A 24,588-nucleotide genomic window follows, 5' to 3' on the forward strand; every position below is an offset into this window, starting at 1 on the left:
CATCAGAAGAGTGAGCAGCAGTGATGCTTCCTACATAACGCTCATATTTTCATTTCAGCTGTCAATATCCCAGCTCTCTGTGCCTCCAGTGAGCTGCTCCTCCAAAACCCCATCGCAGCCATCTGGAGGAGCTCTGTCATCCCAGTCCTCGGAGGCTCTGAGGCAGCTGCAGGAGGTAAAGGTTTGGACAACGCTGTTGCCCCAAGAGCTTGCAAAGACTCTCAAGGGCCACATCAACCCTTTCTCCACCAAGCAGCCTCCGGAGCATCTCCAAATATTCCGGGGCAGTCAATTTTTATTGTATATAGCCAAAGGCCTTTACAATGGGCGACAGAAAATAAAAGGAAAACTTTCATCTAAAATCATAGAATGTAACCTGTAGCAGTTTACAGCATAAAAAGAAATTTACAACATTAAGATTTAAGATTGGAGTGCATTCACATAGCTGGAACAGAGCTTCTTGGCTGCCAGCACAAATTTGGCTACCTGGTGGGTAATGTACAGATGTTTATCTGGTAGGAGTTCAACTGTCACTTCCTGTGAGGATCGACCTGGAAGCCAATTAAGAATTGGCGATATAAATTTTCCTCTGGGCGTTGTATACAGGGAGCAAATCAGCAGGTAGTGTGTGATGTCTTCTACCTGATTTCGATCCATATGGGGAATTCCCCGATATCTCCCCTCCAAATATGCTGAGGGCATCTGTTAGAATCTTAGTTCTACAAAGGCCCTGTGTAGTTGTGGGAAGGCCAGAGTCTCAAGGTAATGGGGCCTTGAGTGATTGGTCTTAATTTGGGGGTACCAAGTAGAGTAATAGGTGGCAATGATGGATGCTCTGTCTTGGTTGGCATCCTGATCAAAAAATCCAATTTCTAAGGTCATGTGGGCTAAGGGCTAAGTAGTTCTCAATTTGAAGCCTATAAGCCTTAAGCTTATCTTGGCACTTTTGTGCCCAGCCCCCTGTTCTTAGTTGATCTAACCAGCAAGCTTAGTAAGAGTATAATCCTCAAAGGCATTGAGCCTGCGCCAGTATCTCAGATAGGCTAGATCAATTCTAGCTGCTAGCAAAGGGAGGCCCAGCTCAGCTCTGAGGTGGGCTGGCGGTCTCCCGTACTCTGGGGCATGTTATTGTGCTTGCACACTGAGCGCGGTCCTAATCTGTTGCGCCTCCCCATCACCCTGTGGGAACTGACAGCGCATCCTGAACATCCAATTCGCGCTGGCTCTGCCATTGAGCAAGGTGAGGCAGATTTTGAGGGGCAGGGAGTGGACAGAGCTACAGAGCCTCTCTTGTGCATGCTAAGCTAGCTTGCTGCCCTTTGATGCAGTGGAGGACAGTGTCCTTCGCTGCCAGTGTTGAAATAAGACCCAGTCATTGGTCTTTGCTGGCTTCTGTATTTGGAATGAGCGGGGGGGGGGGGGGGGGGAGGGAGCACTGCCCTTGCCCTTCATCTCAGAGCTGGCCCTGCATCCAGTACCTTTCAGGCCCTGCCTGTGGGATATCCAGAGGCACCTTGTGTTACTTTGGAAGGCGGTGGACTCTCCTTCATTGGAGGTTTTCAAACAGAGGTTAGGTGGTCATTGGCAGGGCTTCTTTAGCTGTCATTCCTGCTTTGCTGGGGTTGAACTATTTGACCTTTGGGTGCATTCCAACTCTACAGTTCTATGATACTATGCTTTGTTCTGTCTGCGCACAGCCCTCTCTGCATCCAGCCACAGGCATGTGTCAGCCAGCTTGCCTGTTTTGGATGAACATCTCTTTCCTTTTCCCCTTTGCAAGCAGGATAACCCCCGTGGAGCCATCACCCACTTGGAGTCCAACCTCAGCTACAGCTCGCTGGCCCAGGAATCCCCCACCGCAGATCAGCTCCAGGAGCTGCCCTTCACACCAGTGCATGTGCCCATCATGGCCCTGGGGCCGCACTCAGAAAGGTGAGGTTGTGCAGGGAGGAGGCGGGGCCTAGTCACCTGTTGGTTGGCCCTGGCACAGCAGACAGGATTGTGGGGTGTGGCTGATTGACATGGAGAGGAGGACGGTGAGCCCTCATTTCTGCTGTTGAGGAAGTGCTGCTGAAGACAGCACAGCCTCATTGACAGTAATAAGAAAAAGCAAGGGCTTGTTGGTTTGGGTGGGGAGGAAGCCAGAGAAGATTTCAAGGGGTGATGAGGAAGCCTCCTCCACCTCCCCTTTCATGTAAGCCAGGGATGGGAAGCATTCTGTGGCCCCCCAGGTGTCACTGGACCCACATAACCTTGACTCCCATCTTGAGGGCAGTGGCCTTGATCCAGCAAGGCTTTTTAAGGAGCCAGATGGGAGTAGAATCCCGCTTCCCTGCTCTCTGCAGAAACACAAGTGCTGGGCATCTCCCCAAAGCTTTTGGCCACTGGACACCTAGATGTTTGCACCCTTGCTCTTAAGGCCAGTTGATTTCCCCAGATATGTGCTAGAGGGGGAAATGCTTAGGCTGAGAGTCTGTTGGCTTCCCCCAGACTCAGCTGCCTGCCTCCGCTTCAGTCCTAGCACTGGCCTTACGCGAGCCGCTCTCGCCCGCTTGCGCGCATCGGGATTCCCTCAGCTCCTGGACTGCAACAAGGAGCCTGTCCAAATTGTGGACCCTGTGGACCCTGTGAACTTCATCCCGCAGCGGGAAGAAGCTGACCTCCTGCAGAACAATGAAATCATCCTGCAGTTTCTTGCATTTACCAGGTAAAGCCTGTTTCTGGGGTTCAAGACAGGTCTGAGTCTAGAGACGGGAAGGCCTGGGAAAAAACTGGAAAAAGTGGGTGGGGTGGTGGAAACCCAGGGGTTTTTTCAAATTTTTTTCCATACCTGTTTTTTTTCTGGGGGGGGGGGAGTGTGTGGAGTATACAACTGTATCAAAATTGTTTTTTTAACAATTTTTCTGGAAAAAAACAGCTTTAGAAAAAACTGGAAAAAACTGCCCCCCCCATTTTTCCAGTCCTGCCCCCCCAGGCCTTCCCATCTCTGTGACTGAATCAATGTTTTTGAGGTAGTTTGGGTTTTTTTGTTATCAGGAGAAAATTTGGATTTTGCAATAGTTTTGAGCTGCCTCAAAAATGGCACTGTTTTCCTTCTGAGCCTTGGACACCTAGCATTTTGCACAAAAAGCTGTGCTGGAAGCAACAAACAACTGTGTTATGATGGTTGCTTTGTTTTTAAGGCTCCAGTGAGCTATGTAGTTCCTGAACTAGCTGACAGGGAACCCAGCTGAGGGAGGCAGTGCTGCGTCTCTGAGCTCGTCCACAGGGACTAAGTCTTGGAGGAAACAGGCATTTCAGATTCATTGTTTACAAGTTTTGCATGACTATTTGCCAAATAATTCCCCTTCATTAAACAGGGAGATTTCTTCAGGCAATGTATGAAGATTTGGCCCAGCTCTTACTTGTCCATAAGGGGGAAAAGAGACATCCTTATTTCTCATTTCTCTTTTCCTCAACCAGTCTCTGCTGATCTAATCCATCCACTGTGAGTGTGTGGAAGTGATTGGTTAACACAAAGGAAGAAATAAAATAAGTAGAATAGCCTGTAGGGATACCAGAAGACCCATTTGAGAGGTTGTTCTGTGTCTTAAACATGTCTTTTTGCATTGTACTGAAAACCTTCCTCTATCAGCATCAGACTCCTGTAATGGTATCATTCAGAAATTAAAAATTGCTCTCGTGTTACCAAATGTGTCTACCCAGACTTAAGGTCTATGGACTTGCGAGTTTTTTATGCAGGAGGAGGAGGCTGGGGGATGAGCACCAAGATTCTCAAGGATTTAATTCCAGGTGATCTGAAGAATAGCTCCAACAGCCAGTCCAGATCATTCAAGGTGTGCCAAGGCACACAAGTCTTTGTTAGGTGTGTGGCAGGGAGAGGTTCCAGTGACGCAGGGAGTTGTCAGAATGACCAATCCCCCAGCTGAGGTTGATTGGAGGCAGGCAAGGTCAGAGCAGTGACTCATGCTGAGACAGAGCAGGCAGCCTGCTGTAGGAAGGCAGGTCCTGTCTCTCAAAAACCTTTAGCTTTTCAAAGAATTAGCTAGCCATCCTCTGAGAGGTGTCCTTGGACCGGCCAGTACATACCGTGGGAATTGGTGACTCATGGCATAGGGATTTAAATCATCAGGATTTAATTGTCTTCTGTCCTTTTTGGTTGTTGTTAAACAAGAGCTGCAGAGGACAGGACAGCCTTGGAGACGTGGCCCAAAACCATCTATTTCACCTTCCAGTTCTACCGCTTCCCTCCAGCCACAACTCCTCGATTGCAGCTGGTCAATGCAGATACCTCGAAGGCAGCTCCATTCATTCCATCTTCTCACATCTTGGTGCAAATCAAGGAAGATGGGACCCTGAACCTTGGTAAGGCCTGAGGGGAACAGATGGGCAGAAACTTATTTCTACCCTCCAGTCCTTCCTCATGGTTCCCTTAGTCAGCTCCCTTCCCTAGTATCCCTCCTTAGTCTGTCGCTCTTCCTTAGATATGTCTTCCTACCTTTCTTCTCTCTTCCTATGAGCCAAGAAGCTCCACAAATGGTATTTGGATGCCTTTAGAATCAGAGCAGCCTAGTTAAACACTGACAAAGACTCTCTCTGATGTCATAGAAATTAGGCCTGCAGTGTGTCAGTAAGGAATATCTCTAAACCTTTCCTAAAGTCACTTTAACATCACAGCTATCACTCGGATCTCTCTGTTTCTGAAGGGAGGGAAGGAGAGGCTACCATACTAGAGAGAGTGAATTCCAGGCAGACTTGAATCCGACTGTCTCTCCAGTTTGAAAAATGAGGCCCTCCAAGAAGGATCATTCCCAATTCAGAATGCAGCACTCAGAGCCGGCTCCGAGCTTGTTGCAGCATCCCCCAGGGATGAAGTCTCAAGCTGCGAGTCAGCAAAATTCTCCTTTCCGCCGTGAGCCTGATGGAAGTGGAAGCTGAAGGGACACCTGCGAGCGAGGTTAACTCCAGTTTTTAATAGGTCAATGGCACGTATATCAACCGACTCCCAAGCACAGATAGCAAGAATTAGAATCTGCTATGGTGTTGAGCCATCATTCCTTCAGAACAGAAGTGTAGCTAGTAAAGCCCACCATTTGAGAGGCTTCGCTTCAGATACTGCCTTGGTGTATTGTAAATTCTCCCTTTCCTCCTTTAAAACAGTTTTGGTTTTCAGGTTGGAGAATTAGGTCATTGACATATGTGCAAGCCATGTTTTACTCCCATCTCCCAGATGCCTTTATTCCCAGTTCACTAAGCACCGTGTTTCTGATCTTCTTGAAAACAGACATAGAGGTTGAGTGGGTGTTTGAACTTAATAGCGTAAGAACCTGGGAAGAGCCTTCTAGACAAGGGCAAAGGAGGCCCATCTAGTCCAGCATCCTGTTTCTCACAGTGGCCGGCCAAGATGCCTCAGGGGAATCCCACAAGCAGGACCTGAGCACAAGAGCGCTCTCCCCTCTTGTGGCTTCCAGCAACTGATATTCAGAAGCATCACTGCCTCTGACCATGGAGGTAGAACATTGTTAGTAGCCATCAATAGCCCTCTGCTCCATGAATTTGTCTAATCTTTTTTTTAAAAGCCACCCAGATTAGTGGGCATCACTGCCTTCTGGAGTCAACAGATCCTATGGAGGGAGTTCCATAGTTTAACTGTCTGCTGAATGAAGAAGTCTTTTCTTTTATCTGTCCTGAATCTTCCACAGGTTCTAGTGATATGAGAGACAGAGGAAGACTTCTCTCTCACCATTCTCTCCATGTTGTGCAAAGTTTCATAACCTTTCTTCACAGGGGAGTTGCTCCACTGCTATGATCATTTTGGATGCTATTTTCTGATCCTTTTTCAACTCTGCAATATTATTTTTGAGGGGAGGCAACCAGGACTGTGCAGAGCCTTCCAATATTCAGCTATGAGAAGCCTCATCTTCAGTCTGTAGCAGTACAGTTAAGACACAGGTTCAGTATGCATAATCTGCTCTTTGTAGAACTAGGACGGAGTGTCAGGCACTGGTAAGCATCAGGGCTGAGATTTGGCAATCCAGAATGCTGACTTGCCAGTTAGCTAAGCAGATTTTTCTTTATTTATTTCGAGTTCTACGCATCCGAGCAGCCAAGCTTCAGACGCCTTGTTTCACTCTGCAAAGTGCTTTTTGGTCTTATTAAAGCCTTGTCCCAGGAGAGGCGGTCCTGTTCCGTACCCTGCTGAGTGTCTCTGGTTCATAAAGCCACCCCTCTCCCCCGTGGAACAGTTAATGGAAATTAAAAAGGGGGAAAGACACACATTAAATGCTGCTCTGTGCTGGGATAGGACGCTCCCAGTGTGACTTTAAAAGTTACTTAGCCAGATCTTTCATAATAGCCTTGATCATTCTGTTTATTAAAGTGGAGCCACACAGCAGCAGCAGACCCCTCATTTGCTGATGACTTTTGAAAAGGAAGGCCCTCAAGGGTTGGTCCTCTTGTTGGAGCCAAACTGCTCATCATCTTCCACTCCTCAGTTGCTCCCTGGATCCATTGACAAATGCCAGTGCTGTCCTAGTCAGGAAGGCACAAGGCCTCACTGTGATCCGATGCCCCTTCCTTTCTCTTCTTTCCCTTTTCAACTCTGTTGCTGAATTATGCTGCCGCACCCTTCTCTTAAAAATCATTAGTTGTGATTCCTGCATTGTAGGGGTTTGGACTAGATGAGCCTTAGAGATCCTTCCAACTCTACAGTTTCTATGATTTTATGTTTCTATTATTCTGTAAAGCTTTTTTGGGGAAAATTAATGTAGCATAAAAAGTACAAGCCAACAAGAAACGAAACATAATGAAAGTTAGAAAACATAACACAGGAGCAGTACAGAGAGCAGATAACGCAGTGGCTTTCCAACTAAATAGAGTGCATTAGCAGGACACCTACTTTGCCTCCCGAAGGTCCTGTCCACATTTAAATCCCCAGAGAACCACTGCCATTCCATTTAGACTAGGGATAGAAAGTTTCAGATACAGGGGCTGAGAGTAGCCCCAGGAGCCTTTATATCTGGCCCTGTCGGGCTGCTGCCAGCGACTCCCAGCTGGTTGCCCAGGAACATACAGAAACAAGGGAATGTTTCTTACCATCCTCCTTTTATTCAGTATTTACAGAGAGAGGCTATAGAACCCAGACTCTTGGATAATGGCATTGTCCCAAGTGAATCTCCACCCTCCATCTCTCCCACTCCCTCATTCATCATTCTCATTGTCTCTCCTACTGGTGCTGCTACATGCCCTCTGTACTTTGCTCTCCTACTTCCAGGGCTCTCCGGGTTCTGGGAGGGTGGGGTCTGGAATGCATTCTAAAGACACTGTGTCCGTCAACTGTTTCCCCCCTGATGCTTTTCCTCCTCTCCGATTATTTCCTAGCCAGTGTGGTGTAGTGGTTAAGAGCGGTGGACTCGTAATCTGGGGAACCAGGTTCACGTCTCCGCTCCTCCACATTCAGCTGCTGGGTGACCTTGGGCTAGTCACACTTCTCTGAAGTCTCTCAGCCCCACTCACCTCACAGAGTGTTTGTTGTGGGGGAGGAAGGGAAAGGAGAATGTTAGCCGCTTTGAGACTCCTTTAAGGGAGTGAAAGGCGGGATATCAAATCCAAACTCTTCTTCTTCTTCTTTCCCCCTCATCTGTCTCTGAGCTGTGACCTCCCTCAAACCCCTGTTGTAAATCTAAACCATCTTCCTTTTCCTTCTCCCTGGGTCAAGCTGAGGAGGCGGTCTCCCCCATTGCTCCTTTGCCCAGGCCCTCAGGACATCCCCCAGTCTCTACACCCCCAGCTGCCCAGCTCCACACTCTCCTTGAGTGCTTCTCTTAGATGGAATGTGTCCCTGAGCCCACCACCACCCGAGGGAGTTGGTTCCACTGTGGAATGGCTCATACCCTCAGCGAGTTTTTTGCTTTGGGCCTTACACACCTGTAACCAGCAACTTTCTCTGCAGGCTCCCCAGGTTTCCAGCTGAAATATATGGTGGATCCTGGTTTCCTCAAGCCAGGTGAGCAACGGTGGTTTATCCGTTACCTGGCCGAGCACACTCTGCAAATAGACGCGTGGGATGGCGATTCGTTGCTCCTCGTCGGATCTGCTGCTGTGAAGCTGAAGGTGGGGATTTGTTAAGTTGGAACTGACTCTTGAGAGGGACAACCCCCACCCCACCCTGAGCCAATTCCGTAAAATTTAAATACCACTTGAGCATAACAAAAACCTCAAAGCAGTTTACAAAAAGAATAAGGTTATCAGTACCGCCCCCAGCTATTTAAAACATTCATATAGTAATTTAAATCAGCAATAAGCTAAAGACAGATTGGAACCCAGCCAGATGGGCGGGGTACAATAAATTATTGTTGTTGTTGTTGTTGTTGTTGTTGTTATCATCATCATCATCATTCTGCACAGCTGGGTAGCTTTGTTTAAACAAAAATGCTGTTAGCAGGTCTCTGAGCACAAGTGTTATATGTTGACAGGGTCTCACTCAAAGTGGACATACTGAAATATCTAGTATTTAGAGATGACTAGACCTTTTAAATTTTCCACTGATTCTACTCCCTATGAATTATATCAGCTGTTGCAAACCTGGTGTGCTTCAGACGTTTGAGACCACAGCTTCCATCAGTCTCAGCATCATATGGCTGTGCTGGTTGGGGCTGATGGGAGTTGTAGTCAAAAACACCTGATTGGGGACAGCTGACATAGACAAGGGTGACCTAGATGGACCAATGACCTAACTCAGTGTAAGGATGTGTTTTAGGTTAAGAACAAAAGAGGAGCCAGATCAGGCCATCTTGTCCAGCATTCTTTTCACAAAGTGACCAGATCTTGCAAGGAGGATATGAGAGCACCCCCCCCCCCCGCCCTGGGGTTTTCAGTATCAACAAAATGTTCCTTATGGTTATTTATGGCTAGGAGATCTCACACACAAAAGAGCACTGGTGGTTGTTGGCTGCTAATGACAATGCACCCCCATGTTCTCAGGTTGGGACCTAGATTGAAAAAGTTGGGATTTGTAGTTCATCCCCACAAAGGAGATATACATCTTAGGCAAAAATAAGGGGTCCAATGGGAGTTGTAGTCCAGAACAACTAGAAGGCACCAGCTTGGGAAAGTTTGGATTATGGCTACTGCCAGTCTGATAACTGATTTCAGAGGACAACTCAAAAAAGGATTGGCTTTTTATTTATTCATTTATTGCATTTATATCATTTTTTTTTCTTCAAAGAGCTCAAGGCGGCATATATGCCCTCCCCACCAATTTTCATTTAATCCCCACAACAATAATGTGAGGCAGTGACTGTCCCAAGGTATCCCAGTGAGCTTCATGGCCGAGTGGGGGATTTGAACTTTGGTTCCCCCGGTCCTGTTCTGACACTTTAACCACTACACCACACTGGCTTCCTGCTGTGTGGGTCCACACTCTCCAACACACACACACACACACCTGAATGATCTTTCAATCAGACACAGAATTTCCTTGTTCTGCAGCATTTGCTCCGCCAGGGCCGGACAGCTGTCCAAGTCCACCGTGAACTGGAGGTTATCACCATGGAATACAAGCAGGACACAACCGTGATGAGTGGGGAGATTCTCAAGCACGGGGGTGTGAAGCCCATTGGAGTCCATGCTGTTGTGCGAGGGCGTCTCCACCTGAGCCTGGCTAACATCGGTAAGAGTCCTGTTTGTTCAGGCATTTCCATTGGCTTTCCGGGGCAACCTATGGCTCTTCAGCCTCACGTTAAAACAGAACTCAGCTGTACCCAGCATTTCCATCCCAAGGAGATCCGCCCAGGTCAATTTTGTTTAATCCTGGAGGACAGGGCTTAAAATATCAAAAAGTGTTGTTGTTTAGTCGTTTAGTCATGTCTGACTCTTCGTGACCCCCATGGACCAGAGCACGCCAGGCACTCCTGTCTTCCACTGCCTCCTGCAGTTTGGTCAAACTCATGTTGGTAGCTTCGAGAACACCATCCAACCATCTCGTCCTCTGTCGTCCCCTTCTCCTTGTGCCCTCCATCTTTCCCAACATCAGGGTCTTTTCCAGGGAGTCTTCTCTTCTCATGAGGTGGCCAAAGTATTAGAGCCTCAGCTTCAGGATCTGTCCTTCCAGTGAGCACTCAGGGCGGATTTCCTTAAGAATGGATAAGTTTGATCTTCTTGCAGTCAATGGGACTCTCAAGAGTCTCCTCCAGCACCATAATTCAAAAACATGGATTCTTCAGCGATCAGCCTTCTTTATGGTCCAGCTCTCACTTCCATACATCACTATATCAAAAAGTATTTGCGTATAAATGTAGAAACAGGGCCACATGGGATCCCAAAGTGACATGGACCAGAAATAATTTGTTCCATCTCTAGCCCCAGCCAGGGTTCAGATAAGCATAGTTCAGCAGTAAAATCCCAGAGTGGATCATCAAACCTCAAAACCTCTCCAGCACCCTCTCTGGCAGAGTGGTTGGTTTTTGTTTTTACGTAATAGAGTGCTGACAAAATCCACCCCCACTAATCACAGCCTGCCAGGCATGTTTCTAGAAAAGGACCACTGCTGTGATTCCGTCAGGGCTGTACCTGCCCCACCTGGCCCTGTAGCCTTGCGCCCCATCCTACTGAGACATGGGCATCAGCACCACAGCTGACAAAAAACAACCGTTTGGGCTGTTTAGGAAGGATTTCCAGCTCCTCGGAGGGGGAAGGGGAGGAAAGCAGAAGATTTGCACCTTGCGTTGCGAAAGCTTATTATCCCCCCTGTGCCCCGACAACGGTAATATCATTGGGTTGTTGCGGCATGGTGGAAATACACAGGTCATTAATTCTGCTTAGTTTTGTTTACAAGCGGGCAATCCAAGGCGGCTTTGAAAAGAGACAATATGGAAAAGGCGACACTCAATTAGATGCCAACAAAACAACAACGCAGGGGAAACGGAGGCGGGGGCGTTGGAAGCTGCACAGAACCGTACCTGGAAGGACGAGGAATCCGGGCTTATAAGGGCCTTAGCGCTACAGGCCTCGTAGCAGGTGCTTTAATTCATCTGTCTGCGAAAAAATAAAGGCGGTGTGACTCCATGTGTTTCCACCCCCCGCAAAAAAATCTTATCTTCAGAAGAAAGATTAGCTTCCATTCTACCGTATCATAAATTGACATTTCATACTTTGCCTGCAAGTGGGTGATAAGCTCTTTAGCAAGGAGTGGGGGAGGGACAGGGGCTGCGATGATCAATCCAGAGATGAATCAAAGGCCAGGGAAGGAAATGATCTAATGGCGGAGAGAGATTCAAAAGGGACTTGGCAAGTCCTGGCAAAGGCTCAGAGCCCCATTCCTCCTCTTTGACTCCACAGCTACATGTTCCTTGATCCTGCATTTCAGTCGTCTTGTTGGCCGGTTGTTGTTGGCAATCTAGTCTACCAGTAGCAAGGAGGTACTGGGAATTTCTGGAAGGAGCATCAATCGCAACGCTAGTAGAGACGAAAGTATGGCAGTTGGCTTTGGCAGGGAAATTGACTGACAAATCAAAGCTCGTGAGAGGTTTGAAAGGGAAGGACACCTTTACAAGGGACTGTTACACCTTTATGTATGCAGCTAAAGGGAACACGGAGGAACCCCCTTCACTCTACAACATTTTCTGGCTAGTTTAATGTTTATAATTTGTGTATTTGTTTGAATTGTGTTGGTCCAGGAGGTTGCCGGCCTCTCAGTCATCAATCATCTCATCTGGGGAAGACGGGATGGGGGTGGGGAAGCAGGTTTGTTGGTTCTGTTGTTCTTTGAAGATCTGCCACATGAGATGACGATAAAAAAATGTTCTCTGATCCCGTGCTGTCTGAGAATGACTGAGCTTGGATGGCTGACTAATAGGGACACTTCTTGCCTTGCTGATTATGCAGGGACCAGAATACTTGTGGCCAGGGAAAGATCGATTCCTTTGCAAGGGCCAGGCCAAATCCTGCTCTTTCCCTCAAATAATTGAAAGGCATGATGATTTGACATTGCTCGTAGTCCCAGCCCTCCTGACCATCCCCCTCATCATCCCAAATTAGTTCGTGCTTGGTGCCATTTTTTTGCCCTGCTCAGGACTTTCTAAATTGCTGCTCTGCGGTTCACAGATCACCTGTACTTTGATCTCTTTGAACTAAACTAGATGTTACTTTAATTGGTGCCAATGGGAGCTTTTTATGAAGGCTTGGAGCCAGCATTGCCATTAAGCAAAGTGAGGCAGCTTCCTCGGGCGGCAGGTGGTGGTGGGTGGTGGCAGCACCCCCACAACAATCCCTCCTGGGTAGAGGGCAGAGCTGTCCCCTTCACCTGTGCAGATCATGTGCTCTGACCACCGAGCAATGGTCCCCCTGCTAAAATTAAGTAAATACTTCACCATGGCAACTATGGAGACTGTAGAAATTGTGACTTCAAAGAAGGACCTTCCTGCATCTGGAAGGAGCAGATCAAGAAGGAACTGCTTGAAGGAGCCAGGAAGTGTAAGCTTCCTTCAGAGGATCCAAGGGATGAAGGTGCTCACTAGCTCCCGTTTCAGAGGATCCTGGCTTCCGTTGTGCACTGCAAATCAAAGGCCCTCTTATGCAGAAAGAGCCTTAAGGTGCCTCCTTTGATAACTCTCTTTTTCTGAACGGGCTGTGGGTTTAGATGGGAGAGAGGGGCTTTTTTATTTTTTAAAAAAGAGAGTTTTGGCTGGCAGGTTGAGTCGGAGATCAAAGGAGCTGTTGGACTTGCAAAGAGACTGGATAAGCTTGCCATTATGCATCAAGGTGTTTATTTCCGAAAGTCAAAGGAGATCCCACTGAGTTCCCCTTCGGTGTCAGAAAGGTACAAAATAAGATAAGGCAATTGCCATGAGGGGGAAGGAATTGATTCTTTGAGGGGGTGCTTTTGGGGCTTAGAATTGCTCTGGTGCCTCTGCAGATGGTTCCTGTTAGGCTCCTTTCTGGAAAGAAACCCAAGCTTGCTCACTCACCTTCATTATTAACATTGCTCCGGGGAAGGTAGACTTTGTTTTCTGTAGCGTACTTGTTCTGGTGCTTCTTGTAAAAAAACACAAAAAACCCTCCCATTAATAAAACCCCCAAAAGCAAACCTAGCTTGAGGCTTTGAAAGATCTGAGAAAAAGAGGAGGGGGAGGAGGGTAGAGGGAAAGCTCTCCAACAAGCCAAAGGCACGTTCTGAATTCTATATCTTAAGACTGGAATTGGCCACTTTGAAATGCACATGCGTCTCCGGATATGCTTTGGAAACATGGAAACATAAGGCTATAAGAAGAGCCTCCTAGAACAGGCCAACATCTTGTTCTCACAGTGACCAAACATTGCCTGTGGGAAACCTGCAAACAGGACCCGTGCACAAGAGCCCTCTCCCCTCCTGTGGTTTCCAGCAACTGGTATTCAGAAGCATTATTGCCTCCAACTGTGGAGGCAGAGTGTAGCAATCATGGCTAGTAGCCACTGATAGCCTTGTCCTCCATGAATTTGTCCAATCCTCCTTTAAAGCCATCCGGTTGGTGGCCATTACTGCCTCCTGCAGGAGGGACTTCCATAGTTTTAACTGTGTGCTGTGTTATTTGCCCTAGATCTTACAAGCTTCAGCTTCAGTGGGTGTCCATGTCTCATGAAGGAGAGAGAAAAACTATGCCTATTTACTTAGGACATGCATAATTTTATAAACTTCTATCATGCACCTTACTTTTTCTCTAAACTAAAATGTCCCAAACACCTTTCCTCATTTTGATTTTCTTGGTTGCCCTTTTTTGAACCTTTTCCAACTCTACAATATCCTTTTGAGGTGAGGTGAGCGGAACAGTACACAGTATTCCAAATGTGGTTACACCATAGATTTCTATAACGGCTTTATGATAGCCGTAGTTTGTTTTCAATTCCTTTTCTAATGAGTCTCTGCCTGGAATTTGCCCTTTTCACAGTCGCTGTATGCTAGGTCAAGATCTTGAGCTCTCTAGTGTGACCCTGAGGTCTCATTCTTAGCCTTTCATCACCAGTTCAGACCCCATGAGCATATAGGTGAAATTATTATTATTATTATTTTAGCCCTGACTGCATTACTTTGCACTTGTTTACATGGAATTGCATTTGCCATCTTACCCCCCCCCCCATTTATTCAGTTTAGAGAGGTCCTTTTGGAGCTCTCCCCAATCCCTTTTTGTTTTAGTGACCCTGAACAATTTAGTATCGTCAGTAGGCCTTGCCACCTCATTGCTCGTGCCTAACTCTAGATCGTTTACGAATAAGTTAAAAAGCACAGGTCCTAATAGCGATCTTTGGGCGACTCCACTTTCAACATCTCTGCATCTAGAGAATCATCCATTTATTCCTGCTCTCTGCTTTCTGCTGCTTAGCCAATTTGTGACCTCTTCTCTTATTCTTTGAGGGCTAAGCTTACTCGGGAGACTTTGTCGAAACCCTCTCAAAGTCCAAGTACACTATATCAATGGGATCACCTCTATCCATATGCTCAGAGAAGGTTCATGAGACAGGATTTGCCCTTGCAGAAGCCATGCTGACTCTGCTTCAGTAATGCTTGTTCTTCTTCCTACAACTTAACCAGTTTGTAATCCACTAGAGGAGTTCTCCTGCTGCATCCATTACAGGCCATCCAGGCAAGATTACATTCTAGGGGAACATTCAAGCTGTACAAAAGCACTTGAGGAGAGTGCAGAGCAGGGACTGTGGGGTGTGTGGCTTGAGGAGGGAGGAGGTCTGTGGAACCCCCTGGGGTTTGATAGAGAGGTCTTTGTTGATCCCCTAGCCTGTGCTCCCTAAGTCTCTGCCTCGTCTTCTTTTGTAGGCCATCTGTGTGAACAAAGGCAGAGGAAGTCCATCTCTTTGCCACCTTCTCGCTCTCGGATCATCTCTTCCCATGACGGGAACAGTGGCTTCCATGGGGGCAGCTTGCTGTCTGCAAATGCTTACAGCGGTAAGTCGGCTTCTGGTTTCTCAATTTTCCTTATTAGGTTATGCTGAGGAGGCAGGTGGGAGCAGAAATGGGGAAGAGGAGAGACCACCGCTTTCTCCTTCCCCAAACAGTGAGTGATGCACCAAGCAGGTGGATGCAGGGAGGGGTGGGGTGGACCGCCTGCTAAGGGCTTTGTGGATGAGTCTTCTTCCTCCCCTTCTTCCCCTCAACGTTTTTGAGTTTATTTTTTATTTTTCTAATATTTTTTATTGATTTCAAGAAAACAATCGAAGAGCTTCGAGTAAACATACATAGCAGAATCCAGTTACAGACACAGGTTATAGAATACACAATCAGACTAGATAACAGCAAATGATTAAATTACCTTAGAAGAGTCATTACCAGTTTTGTGTGATTATTGATTATAGGATGGAGCGAACTTGTTTTCTATTGCTCCGAGGGGGAGGACCCGAACCAATGGATTTAAATAGCAAGAAAGGAGATGGCAACTAAACCTTAAGAAGAGCTTTCTGATAATACAAGATTCCCGCATTGCAGGTGGTTGGATTAGATCACCCTTGTGGTCCCTCCCAGCTCTATGATTCTAAAAAGAGCTGTTGAACCGTCGAACGGACTCCCTCGGAAGGTGGTGGACTCTCCTTCCTTGGAAGCTTTTAAGCGGAGTTTAGCTGGCCACTTGTCAGGGTTCCTTTAGCTTTAAAGAGATTTGAATCTCTGGTGTCCAAGGGTTCTGAGAAGGGATTTGTTTCAACACTTTAGGCTCTTCTTCTAGACTTGCAATTTTTCTCCCTTGCATTACAGGGGGTCAGACTATATGACTCTTGGGGGTTGCTTCCAGCTGCAGTTGTAACCTCTCTAAAGTGAGGTGTGGGTGGAGGGCCTGAGAACTTTGGGTCCATACTAATAAAGGGGAAAAAAAATTAAGACCACACTCCCTCACACTGATCTTTCTTCGCTTCACACTGTGCTGTGTGAGACGTTCATACAGGGCTATCTCCCAGACGATATTGAGCCATGCCACTTCAGGTAGCATTTTTCATGACTTCCCTTGTTGAGCAATGACCACCCAAACCACCACCAGTGAAAGCAAGAAAAAAGCTTTGTGCTTAACTTTCGGATTCAGGTCACTTTCCATAAGTAACAATGCTAAGGGAGTGTCAGGCAACGGGGTGGACCAGTAACTGATGAAATTGTGTCCGGTATCCAAGACCAAACCATTGAGTTTATTTTGAAAAGGTGAGGATAGGTGGCCACTCTTTCCCTTAATGGTATGTGGATCTGTTAGCTTACTGGTACCTCATGCATGAATGTGTGTCCTCTTTGCAATGGGCTACGGGGACTGGCTCAGAAAATGCAAGATGGTAAATCTCAAGCACACAGGGAAGAAGCCTCAGCTGAGGCTGTGCAAACTTGGCAGTTAAAGCAGCTCTTCAGTTAAGCCATGTTTTCTTTCTAGCAAGGGATTGTGTTCAAGGTGTTTAGTGAAAAGCCAGCTTGATGTGATTTATTGTATTTACCCTGTTTTTCCTGTCTGTGGGCCCTCAAAGCAGCTGCCAGGATTGAAAACAGTCATGCAGAAGTACCAAATCATCGTTAGAAAACTCCAAAGAGTTGGATGAAAACCAACCAGCTGCTCTGCACCTGAGCCGCTTTTGACAATAGCCAAGCTCACCCTCGTAGTGAGGCCTTGGTTTTTTGTTTTTAATTCCAGACACTGGCTCTCTTTTAAAGGTGGATGCTGGTGGGTTGAGTGATCTGGTCAGATCTTGGTTGGAGGCTTAGCAAGGGCAGCAGACCAAGCCAAGCATCATCATTTTTGCAGCTTCTCGTGGGCACAGCCATTGAATATTGGGGGGGGGGAGAAAATCTGAGGTGTCTTACTCTAGCCAACTGCTGCCGCGCAGGTAGAGACTACCTGCAAGGTTTTGGGGAAACTGATTATTTTACTTCTTTCACTTTACTTTGGACTGCTGTTCCTGCTCGCATCCCTCACCAGTCCTATCTATCCACCACCCCATTTACAACCCCCTGGTTGTTGTTGTTTAGTCATTTAGTCATGTCCCACTCTTCATGACCCCATGGACCATAGCACGCCAAGCATTCCTGTCTTCCACTGCCTCCCACAGTTTGGTCAAACTCATGCTGGTAGCTTCGAGAACACTGTCCAACCATCTCGTCCTCTGTTGTCCCCTTCTCCTTGCACCCTCCATCTTTCCCAACATCGGGGTCTTTTCCAGGGAGTCTTGTCTTCTCATGAGGTGGCCAAAGTATTGGAGCCTCAGCTTCAGGATCTGTCCTTCCAGTGAGCACTCAGGGAGGATTTCCTTAAGAATGGATAAGTTTGATCTTCTTGCAGTCAATGGGACTCTCAAAAGTCTCCTCCAGCATCATAATTCAACAGCATCAATTCTTCAGCGATCGATGCCAAAAGCCCTTTCCTCCATCAGATTTCCCACTCCCCCAGCTCCTCACAGTTTGCCCAACCTCCCTCCTCCAGAGCTCACCCCAAAACCCCTTGCAAAAACCGCCCCTCATTGCCCAACAGCTCTCCCAATGCCCCAAACTTTTGTACCCCAGTCGCAACCCGCTCTCTTGCTCTGCTACAAGTGCACACACATCCTCACAACAACCCTGTGAAGTAGATTAGACTAAGAGGTAGCGACTGGCCCAAGTTCATCCAGTGAGATCCATGGCTGAGTGGGGGAATTTGAACCTACGTCCTAGTCCAACACTCTAGCCGCTACATCACACGGGCTCTCTATATCTAATAGGAGAGAAGATCCCCACAGCTGAATAGCATTGCCTTAAAGCCGCTTGAAACAGCTTTCCAAACATGTCAGGGTGGAGTAGATATGGTTGTCAGCCGGTAGGGAGTTTCTGAGTTACCCGTAGGGAGAACTCGGAACTGCTTGCGACTTGCCCCAAAAGATCCACGAGAAAGATTTTCCAGGTGGGAAGGATAGTGAACTGGGAGTCTGCCCTAGAAGGGGCTAGTTTCCAAAAAGAGCTCTTGTAACACCTGCATCTATCCGGATGCAACCTCCAGAAGCAAGGGGAATCCTGCTGCACATCTTTAGGGCTTCTGGAGTCAGCCAGCCTTGGGCAAGCGCCACTTACAGAGGTTGTGTGTCATTCACCCACCTTAAACATCCCCTTCCCTCAGAGCAGGGATGTATCTCCGGGCTTTGTGATTCATTTGTTGTTGTTGCCAAGGTTGCCTGAGCTGATCTGCTACGACTGGGAGAACAGAAGGTGGACTGAGCATCCAATTAAGGGCATCTAACCTGCAAATAGGACTTACTATTTATAAAGAGAGAGAGAGACAGAGAGTCATGCAGTCAGACTAATAGGCAACCTTGGACAGCAGTCCACGTCAGATGAAGAATTTTATTTGGGAACCTGAATGGTGGAGTTGCCAAGAGACCAGTGGACCTTTCCTTTTGAACCGCCAACCACCCCAGGCTGTCATAAATGCTTTACACTGAGTAAGACCACCAGCCCTTCATGACCAGCGCTGCCTATGTATTAAAACTATTCAAGCCCTCAGGCAGAGAGAGAGAGGAGGGAGAGGGACACACACACACACACACACACACACACACAGAAACATTCTCTGGCCTGACAGCCCTTCAACCAGAGATTGAAACTAGGGCCTTCTGCACTGGGTCATGCAGCCCTTTAAGGCATAGCAGTTATTTACTTACTTTGATTTTACTGCATTTATACCCTCACCGTTTTCAAGCTCCTTTGCTCGAGGTGCCACACTTGGCTCTCCGCCTCCTCACAACAGCAACCTTGCAAGGCAGTGGCTGGCCTGAGGCCACCCAGTGATTTTCAACATGGCTGAGCAGGGATTCGAACATTGGTCTTCCAGATCTTAGTCTGACACTTTAACTACTACACCACACTGGCTCTCATTGATTAGCTGTGGTGGTGGAGGAAAGTGTAACAGGAAGCGGCCAGTTCAGTGTAGACAATAACTTGGTGGACAAATGGGGCGACCCAATAGAAGGCAGCTTGCTATGCTTTTGAAACTCCAGTTGCATCCACCGTCAGGGCTGGCCCCAAGACATTTTGCCTGAGAACTGGATGCAGCCCTCCAGGTTTTTCTGCCCGGCCCTCAGGACTCTCTCCACCCCACCTCAGTGCCTTTCTTAAGGACATTTTCTTGTCAACTGGGACCGTGTGTCTTGTTTGCCTTGGTGGAGAGATGTATGTCCTAGAGACTTCCAACTGTTGTGTGGCTAAAATGTAGCCAGCTGTAGAAGAGCACAAAGAGTCCCATCTATTCTTCCTCTTACTTTTGTCTCTAGCCTAGCCCACCGCTGGCATGTGGCCCCCAGAAGATTCCCCACGGCCCTTGGACTGAGTAAAGTTCCTCACCCCTGGTGTAGACTGAGCTAGATTGCAAAGGTGGTTGCCCTACAGTTCTGTGATTCTATGGCTAATGGTTGCAGCATAAGACAGCTTCTTACATTTCTGTGCTTTAAAATCTCTTTGTTCTCCTTCTGCTTTACCTCTGATGGTCTTTTTCTCTCTCTCTAAAAAAAAGCATATTACTTTATTTGCAAAGCTATTTCCCACCACAAAGGAAAGAAAAGGCCACATCAAACAAGGAACGGAAGAATATGAAAGTGTAGCCAACTGGTGTGTTGAAAATTGGTCCCCCAAATGAAATCAACCCGGGGAGATAAAGCCGCAAATTAATAACTTAATACTCAACCATTCAGCAGAGTAACGTGTAGCTAATTCATTAACGTTGTCTTCAAAACCAAACTTGAAGCCTTTCATTTTGAGATCTAATGGAATTTGAAAAGAGGGCAGAGGTAGCCACGGTCTTAATTGCATTTTTATCTTTATTGCCCAGTAAAAAAAAGAGGGGAGGGGCAGGGAGAAAAGGAAGAAGGAGTAATTTTTTTTTCTTATTAAGGAAACAGAAAATGCCACAGGTTTAAAAAGCAGCATTCAGGCAGGTATCAATCCCACAAGTAATTCCTGCGCATCAAGACAGAGAAACGATGTGATTGGCTTTTGCTTCATCCCATCTGGCCATTTCCATCATGACCTCTGTCTGTCTGTCTGTCTGTCTGTTTTCCAGTTGGGAACGTGTGCCAGGCACAAAAACTGGCCGATGTGGACAGCGAGCTGGCGGCCATGCTCTTCTCGCGCCTACGCGAAGTCAGCGCCACGTTCCAGCACAGCAGCCGCGAGGCCAGCGTCACCCGGAGGCGGAAGCTGGAGAGGATGCTGTCGGTCCGGAAGCGGGAGTCCCAAGAGGGCGATGCTCCGAAGAAAGCCAGCCTCATCACGGTGAGAGACTTGTTCCCCCATGGCCGCCTTCTGAGCTGGATCCTTGGCCCATTTAGCCAAGTACAACTCACTCCCAAGTAATGGCATCTCTACAGGGTCTTAGAGCTGAGCCGTCAGGTGGGAGACAGTCAGTAGTCTTCTACCCGCTGTCCGAACACATTGCCCCAGAGAGAGCTGCAGGTGGCATTGCCCTGTGCATTGTGTGGAATTAACATGTTCCATACAGTTTCAGAATTGTCTTTGGTTTTTGTGTTCCCTAGTACTCTTAAGATGCTGTGTTAGTTTCTCCGGAAGAGCTACGTCTCACAGTCCACCCTGCCCACTCAGCCAGTTCTTGAGCCTTTCCTTCCCTCACAGGGACGGCATGAGGATCGCATCCAGCACTCCCGGGACCTCCAGATCATCGAGGCCTACCGGGAGCGCATCAAAGCCGAGAGCATCGCCAGCATGCTGAGCCAGGCCATTACCACCCATCACACCCTCTACGCCACATTTGGCACGGCTGAGTTCTTCGAGTTTGCCCTGAAGAACCCATATAATGTCCAGCACACAGTCACCATAGAGACGGACAACCCAGAGCTCAGGTAGGAGAAGTCCCAGGGGAGCAAAAGCAGGCGATGCCCTTCTTTGTGCTTTCTGAGCCCCAGCTGGATCGCTGTGAGAGGAAAAGCGGCTGCATTCTGAAGGCCAGAAGGATCAGGCAAAAACTGTCGGGAGAAACACAATCGATCATAAAAATGCTCGGCATTAATATCCGTTTATGTATCTATGTTGCGTTCAAGTGTTCAGATCACTTCACGTGCATTAGCTCAGTAATCCTTACAGGTGTGCAGTCAGGTCAAGATTGATCTTTTCCCCTCTTCCCTCCCTGTCCCTTTTCCCTCGTGTGCTGTTCTTCTTTTGTTTTGTTTTTTTAGGTTGTAAGCCTGTGTTGCCAGGGACTGCCTTCTTTTAATTGATCATATATAAGCCACTTCAGAAGCCTTTTTGTCTAAGGAGCAGGGTTCAAAAGCTCTAAATAAATATGAATTAGTGGGGGGTAGAGGGGAGGTTTAGTTCACACACTGCACACACAGGCTATTGCATCCCCTGTAGGAAACCTTGCCAGTGGGAGCTGCAGTTCCCAATCTCAGGGAGGGAAGACAATTTTGGACCCCCACCCTGCCCGGCAAAAGCTTTGCTTTTCTCTCCCCCTCCCCGAACCAGTGAGCAGCATCCATTTGCCTGCAGGCAATAATAAAAGGGTTCTATGCACATGAATATGGGACGTGGGTGGCACTGTGGGTTAAACCACAGCACCTAGGGCTTGCCGATCAGAAGGTCGGCAGTTCGAATCCCCACGATGGGGTGAGCTCTTGTTGTTCAGTCCCAGCTCCTAAAGTGCAAGTAGATAAATAGGTACCACTCTGGTGGGAAAGTAAACGGCATTTCTGTGCGCTGCTCTGGGTTTGCTAGAAGTGGCTTAAGTCATGCTGGCCACATAACCCGGAAAAACTGTCTGCGGACAAATGTCGGCTGCCTCGGCCAGTAAAGCGAGATGAGCGCCGCAACCCCAGAGTCGTCCATGACTGGACTTAACTGTCAGGGGTCCCTTTACCTTTATGCACAAGAATGCCACCAACCCCAGTTAGAAGGTAAATTCTTCAGTTGTGATTCTTGCATTGCAGGGGGGTGGACTAGATGATCCATGGTGTCCTTCCCAACTCTACAATTCTATGCTCCTGTGAAATTAATTCTCCCTCCACTATACACGAGGAAAGCCGACACATGTGCTGCAACAGACATAGGCTCCCAGCCACAGTGTCAAAGGTGGCAATCCAAAGTTTGATTTTGAGATGGATCACAGGTAACAAAGAGGTTGGAAGTTCTGCCTGGAAGTAAAAGTGCTTGGCCTTTGTTTGGTTTGTTTCTCCCTCCAGTGTCATTGTGGACGCTAGAGAATGGAGGCACTTCAAGAAGCTGACCCAAACCACCACCCCTCTGGAGGAGGACATGTTTCACCTGCAGGACGACCTCACGCCTCAGGTGTACCTGCGCCCCAAGGAGACGGTCCACATCCCCTTCAAGTACCAGGCCTTCTCCCTGGAGCATGCTGCCACCATGCAGGTAGAGAGGCGTTCGTGCTTTGCTTTGAAAAATACTTCCCAAATATTTGCTTTTGAGAAACTTTACACAAGGTGCAGCACCGGAATCTCATTTAAGCCTATAGCAGAATGAATTCCACAGCATATAAACCAGGATAATGGCTCGCAGACATTAGACTCCCAGAAGACAGTGGGAGGTTTTTTTTGGGGGGGGGGTAGTTAAAATGGAAAGCACATTCCAACTCCTCTCTTTCGTTCCCAGCAAGGTCCCATGGAGCTGATGTTCAGCAAAGGCAAGGAGGACTCCGCAGCCCCCTGGAAGTCCTGTGGCATGCAAACAAAGCACATCAGGGTAAATTGCACTGATTGACAAGGAGAGTGATTGGGAAGCACCCAGTCAGTCGGCTTGTGGGTGCTCTTCCCTCTTCAGATTTGGTGGTTGTGTAACTCTTGGTACATTCCTCATACAGGAAGGTTGACAGGGTGGTGGTGGCAGTGGCGGGGGTGGGTCTGTGTGCAATGACTTGGGGTGGGGGCAGCTCCAGACATGCTCCCCACCCCAACTTACCACCCCTGTGCCTTTCGATCTCCAAACCTTGCCCAGCTTTGTAATAAAGATGCGGCCTGTTTTCCAAAAGGCACTCAATTTTATTATTTCTTTAAAGGTACACAAGGACCTGATTAGTATTACAGGTGATAGTACTGAAATTACTCGAGGATTATTTCTGCTCTCTGCATTTACGGGATGTAACAAGGATATCAAGCCTAAGGACTTAATTCCTCATTTGCTAATTGCGGCTTAGGCAAACCATCCCTCAGCAGTGCAATAAAGATTCAGCCTGTTTTACGAAAGGCAACTTTTCCTCCAGGGCGCTCAAGGTGGCTCCCCCCCACACACCTCATGTAATCCTTGCAACAATCCTATAAGGTAGGGCGGGGTGACAGGTCCTCACGGTCACCCCCATTCATGCTGTCCTGTGGGAACGACATTAATTTTCTCCCTCTCCCTCCACCCAGGTCTCCTTCACTGCAAGCGGCGGGAAGCTCCTCGCCATCCTTAGCGTGAACGTGGAATCCCAGCCCCACGTGGTGGATCAGACCTTCCGCTTCTATCACCCGGAGCTCACCTTTCTCAAGAAATCCATCCGTTTGCCTCCTTGGCACACCCTTCCAGGTAGCTCTTAGCCAATTTCGCAGGCAGCCCAACCCCCCACCCCCGAAAGTGAAGAACGAGAAACGGCACGTTGAAAATCACTGCCATTGCCAGGGCCAAGCTGGATATACTGGATGTATGCAGTGGGAAAGGGTCATAGCTTTGCATGCAGAAGGACCCAGTTTCAGTTGGGATCTCCGGGTAGGGCTCAAGAAGACCCTTGTCTGAAGTCCTGGAGTCTTCAGGACTGCCAGTCAGTGCAGACAATACTGAGCTAAATGGCCCCGTGTGATACAAGGTAGTTTCCTGTACTGAGGTACAGGACATTAGCTCAGGGGTAGAGCATATGCTAGGAATGCAGAAGGTCACCAGTTCAGCCCTTGATTTCCTGACTGGGCAGTTGGGTGGTCTTAGCAGTATAAATACGTTGCACACATTGCTTTCAGCAGATGGGAGGATTTTGCATTGTATGCCGCAGCAGCAATGGCAGAGATTATTTTTATTCATGCTGTTTTTGTGGGAATAATCAGACCTCACGATCCATTTTTCTCCTTGCCAGGTGCCCCAGTGGGTATGCCGGGTGGAGAACCAGAGATGTTTGTGCGTTGCAGTGACCCCAACATTGTTTGTGAAACCAAGAAAATGGTACTGAATGCCCCCACAAATCTTTGAAAATTATTCCAACCCACCAAAGATTAGCGAGTTTTCCCCCCACCCCCTTTTGCTCCTGCTCCCGAAGTCCCTGTGAATGTGCTGAAAATATTTCTTTCATAACTTCCAGCACAGCTCTGAGTCTTACACAAGTTATAAATTAACTTTTTCAGATGCAAAAAAGCAGACCCTTCGGGGAAGAGAGCGGTATGTCAGTGCATTGTCCCAGCATCGCTGGGAAAGGGCTCTCTCTGTATAACACCCTGGAGAGTTTCTTCCAGGCAGGGTGGACCAGGGTGAGGTTAGCAGTGCAGCCCTCCAGATGTTGCTGGATCCCAGTTTTCCGTCAGCCCCAGCCAGCCCAGCCAATAGTCAGGGATGACAGGAGTCTTACTCTAGCAGCATCTAAAGGGATGTGCGTCAACCACCCCTGGTGTAGATCAGTGATGGAAGGCAGT

The 24,588-nt window shown here is 47.9% G+C and overlaps 1 protein-coding gene across 2 annotated transcripts in view; it reads left to right on the forward strand.

Annotated features, from left to right (window-relative positions):
* The window catches only part of NPHP4 (nephrocystin 4), a 95,897-nt gene that overhangs the window by 62,768 nt on the left and 8,541 nt on the right, over positions 1–24,588 (forward strand). For both annotated transcript variants that reach the window (XM_081923440.1, XM_081923439.1), the window contains exons 13-25: positions 59–175; positions 1,784–1,932; positions 2,516–2,707; positions 4,175–4,365; positions 7,952–8,112; positions 9,490–9,670; positions 14,804–14,932; positions 20,031–20,242; positions 20,600–20,826; positions 22,162–22,348; positions 22,589–22,678; positions 23,344–23,500; positions 24,039–24,124. In XM_081923440.1, coding sequence (XP_081779566.1) covers positions 59–175; positions 1,784–1,932; positions 2,516–2,707; positions 4,175–4,365; positions 7,952–8,112; positions 9,490–9,670; positions 14,804–14,932; positions 20,031–20,242; positions 20,600–20,826; positions 22,162–22,348; positions 22,589–22,678; positions 23,344–23,500; positions 24,039–24,124 — 2,079 coding nt within the window. The remainder of the gene's footprint in view (positions 1–58; positions 176–1,783; positions 1,933–2,515; positions 2,708–4,174; positions 4,366–7,951; positions 8,113–9,489; positions 9,671–14,803; positions 14,933–20,030; positions 20,243–20,599; positions 20,827–22,161; positions 22,349–22,588; positions 22,679–23,343; positions 23,501–24,038; positions 24,125–24,588) is intronic.

Source organism: Podarcis melisellensis, assembly GCF_964234715.1.
Source record: "Podarcis melisellensis genome assembly, chromosome: 8".
Classification (NCBI taxonomy): domain Eukaryota; kingdom Metazoa; phylum Chordata; class Lepidosauria; order Squamata; family Lacertidae; genus Podarcis; species Podarcis melisellensis.